Source organism: Scylla paramamosain, chromosome 10, assembly GCF_035594125.1.
Source record: "Scylla paramamosain isolate STU-SP2022 chromosome 10, ASM3559412v1, whole genome shotgun sequence".
Lineage (NCBI taxonomy): Eukaryota > Metazoa > Arthropoda > Malacostraca > Decapoda > Portunidae > Scylla > Scylla paramamosain.
In genome coordinates this window covers 3,542,501-3,545,000 of record NC_087160.1, presented here as the reverse complement: position 1 = coordinate 3,545,000, position 2,500 = coordinate 3,542,501, and the positions used below count along the sequence as shown (strand labels likewise).

Sequence of the window (2,500 nt, the reverse complement as noted above, 5' to 3'; positions counted from 1 at the left end):
CTTTCGTTTCTCCTTCATTCCGTGCTTTATTTTTTTCTCTAACTCTATTCCTCTCTTCTTTCCTTTCTTCCTTGTTTATTTCCTTCCTTCTTTGCTTGTTTCTTTTTTTTATTTATCTTCCCTCATTCCTTTATTTCCTTTTCCGTCTCTTCCTCTCTTTCATTTCATTTCTCACTTACTCATTCTCTCTGTCCTTCATTTTTTTTCCTCCTTTCCTTCTATTTTCTTCCTCTTTCTTTCTCCCTCCGTTCCTCCTTCCTTGTTTTCCTCCTTCCTCTCCCTCTTTTTATTCTTCCCTCCCTTCTTTCTATCCTTCCCTTCATGTTTTCTCAATCTATTCTTTCTTTCTTTGTTTATTTGTTTCTTTCTTTCTTTTCCTGCTTTCTTTTTTTTTCCTTTGTTTTTTTCCTTGTTTCAATTCATCATCTCTTTTCTTCTTCCTCCTCCTCCTCCTCCTCCTCCTCCTCCTCCTCCTCCTCCTCCTCCTCCTCCTCCTCCTCCTCCTCCAGGTTGTCAAAGCGATAAACTGTAAATACGAAGGGTTCGCGTCCATTTTTTTTTTCTCTCTCTCTCTCTTTTTCTTTTTCTCTTTTTAATATTTTTTTCTTTTTTTTTCATTTTTCTTTCGACGGAAGTTTAAGTTTGGAGATTATCTCTTCATCTCTCTCTCTCTCTCTCTCTCTCTCTCTCTCTCTCTCTCTCTCTCTCTCTCTCTCTCTCTCTCTCTCTCTCTCTCTCTCTCTCTCTCTCTCTCTCTCTCTTAACTGCTATTTTCGTCTCTTCTTCATTCACTATTTCTGGTATTGTTTTCCTCCTCCTCCTCCTCCTCCTCCTCCTCCTCCTCCTCCTCCTCCTCCTCCTCCTTTTCTCTATGCATTGTATTGTTCCTCCTCGTTTACTCTTCCTCACTTTCTTCCCTTCTTTCCCATTCGATGTTGTCTTTCTTTCTTTCTTTTCTTTTCAGTGTTCCCTTTCTTAATTTTCATTTTCTTTCTTTCTTCTTCTTTTTTTCTTCTTCTTCTTCTTTTTCTTTTTTTCTTCTTCTTCTTTTCTTCTTCTTTTTCTTTTCTTCTTCTTTTCTTTTTCTTCTTCTTCTTCTTCTTCTTTTTTTTTTTCTTCTTCTTCTTCTTCTTCTTCTTCTTCTTCTTCTTCTTCTTCTTCTTCTTCTTCTTCTTCTTCTTCTTCTTCTTCTTCTTCTTCCAGGGCCTCTTTATACTCATTGCCGTCCTTGCCTTCCTCCTCCTCCTCCTCCTCCTCCTTTTCCTCCTCCTCCTTCTCCTCCTCCTCCTCCTCCTCCTCCTCCTCCTCCTCCTCCTCCTCCTCCTCCTTCTCCTCCTCCTCCTCGGTCGCCTTCTCTGTTTTTTTCTTCCTCGCTTGCTCTTTTTTTTTTTTCTTCTTCTTTGCCGTGTTTGTGTTTTCCTGTAGAGGGAAATTCACACTGAATTATTCATAGCCTCTCCGCCACCACCACCACCACCACCACCACCACCACCACCACCACCACCACCACCACCACCACCCCGTCACGTCCTGCCCCGTTATGGCTGTATGAAAATGTTGCCTGAGAGAGAGAGAGAGAGAGAGAGAGAGAGAGAGAATATATTTATGCACACTATAGGTCACAGTTTGTCTTTTGCAGCTTTTTTTTCGTCTCTTTATTCATTTATGTATTGTTTTTCTTATTGTGGTGGTGGTGGTGGTGGTGGTGGTGGTGTATACGTTTGGCACTGTGATGCGGTTGGTGTTGATATTCGCGTCCTTGTGCGGTGTGGTATTGGGTGGTGTAGTGGTGTGGTGCTGTGTTGATGCGTGGTGTGATGTGCAGTAATGAGATGTGGATGGGTGTGGTATAATATGAGGAACGTGTGGATGAGGGTGGTGGAGGGTCGTGGTGTGGAGTAATGTGGTGTTGATGAGTTAGGTATGATGGTCTGTGATGTGATGTGGATGCTGGGTACAATGCGGTGTTTTAGAAAGGTGTGGATGGGTGTGGCATTATATACGGTAAAGTGGTGAGATTGTTCGATATAATGTCCTGGTTTGATGTATTATTGTGTGGATAGACATGAGAATAAGTAGAAGTGAATTTGGTTGGCTGGCTGACCTGGTGTGGCTTGGCAGGATACGAACAGTGAGTGGCCTTGACATGACCTAGTATGGCTGGCTGGCGTGGCATAATGGTTAGTGTGGTAAACAGATGCAGCCGTAACAACCTTAACCACAACTACCACCACCACCACAGCTAGCATGATATAACGTGGTGTGTGTGTGTGCGTGTGTGTGGTGTTACAGGAGAGCTATCGAGTATGTAAGATGGGAAGTCATAAAAATTTGATATCCACTTGTTCTTTTTATGTACGAGAGAGTCTGGCCAAGGGTAACAAAAAGGCCGAAAGAAAGGGTCCCCTGAAGATACCACTTCCCATATAGCTGTCAAAAAACATTATCAAAATTATGAAAAGTGTCTTGAAACCTCCCTCCGGAAAGACTTCAAATTAAA

At 42.3% G+C, this 2,500-nt stretch overlaps 2 protein-coding genes across 2 annotated transcripts in view; one reads left to right on the top strand and one right to left on the bottom strand.

Annotated features, from left to right (window-relative positions):
- LOC135104009 (putative uncharacterized protein FLJ46204) overlaps positions 1-2,148 on the bottom strand; it is a 13,139-nt gene extending 10,991 nt beyond the window's left edge. Inside the window, exons 1-2 of the mRNA XM_064010872.1 lie at positions 2,105-2,148; positions 1,720-1,950 (exon numbers count right to left, since the gene is read on the bottom strand). Of these exons, the coding sequence (XP_063866942.1) occupies positions 1,720-1,950; positions 2,105-2,148 (275 nt within the window). The remainder of the gene's footprint in view (positions 1-1,719; positions 1,951-2,104) is intronic.
- The window catches only part of LOC135104120 (lachesin-like), a 342,384-nt gene that overhangs the window by 271,591 nt on the left and 68,293 nt on the right, over positions 1-2,500 (top strand). The gene's annotated exons all lie outside the window — the stretch shown is intronic.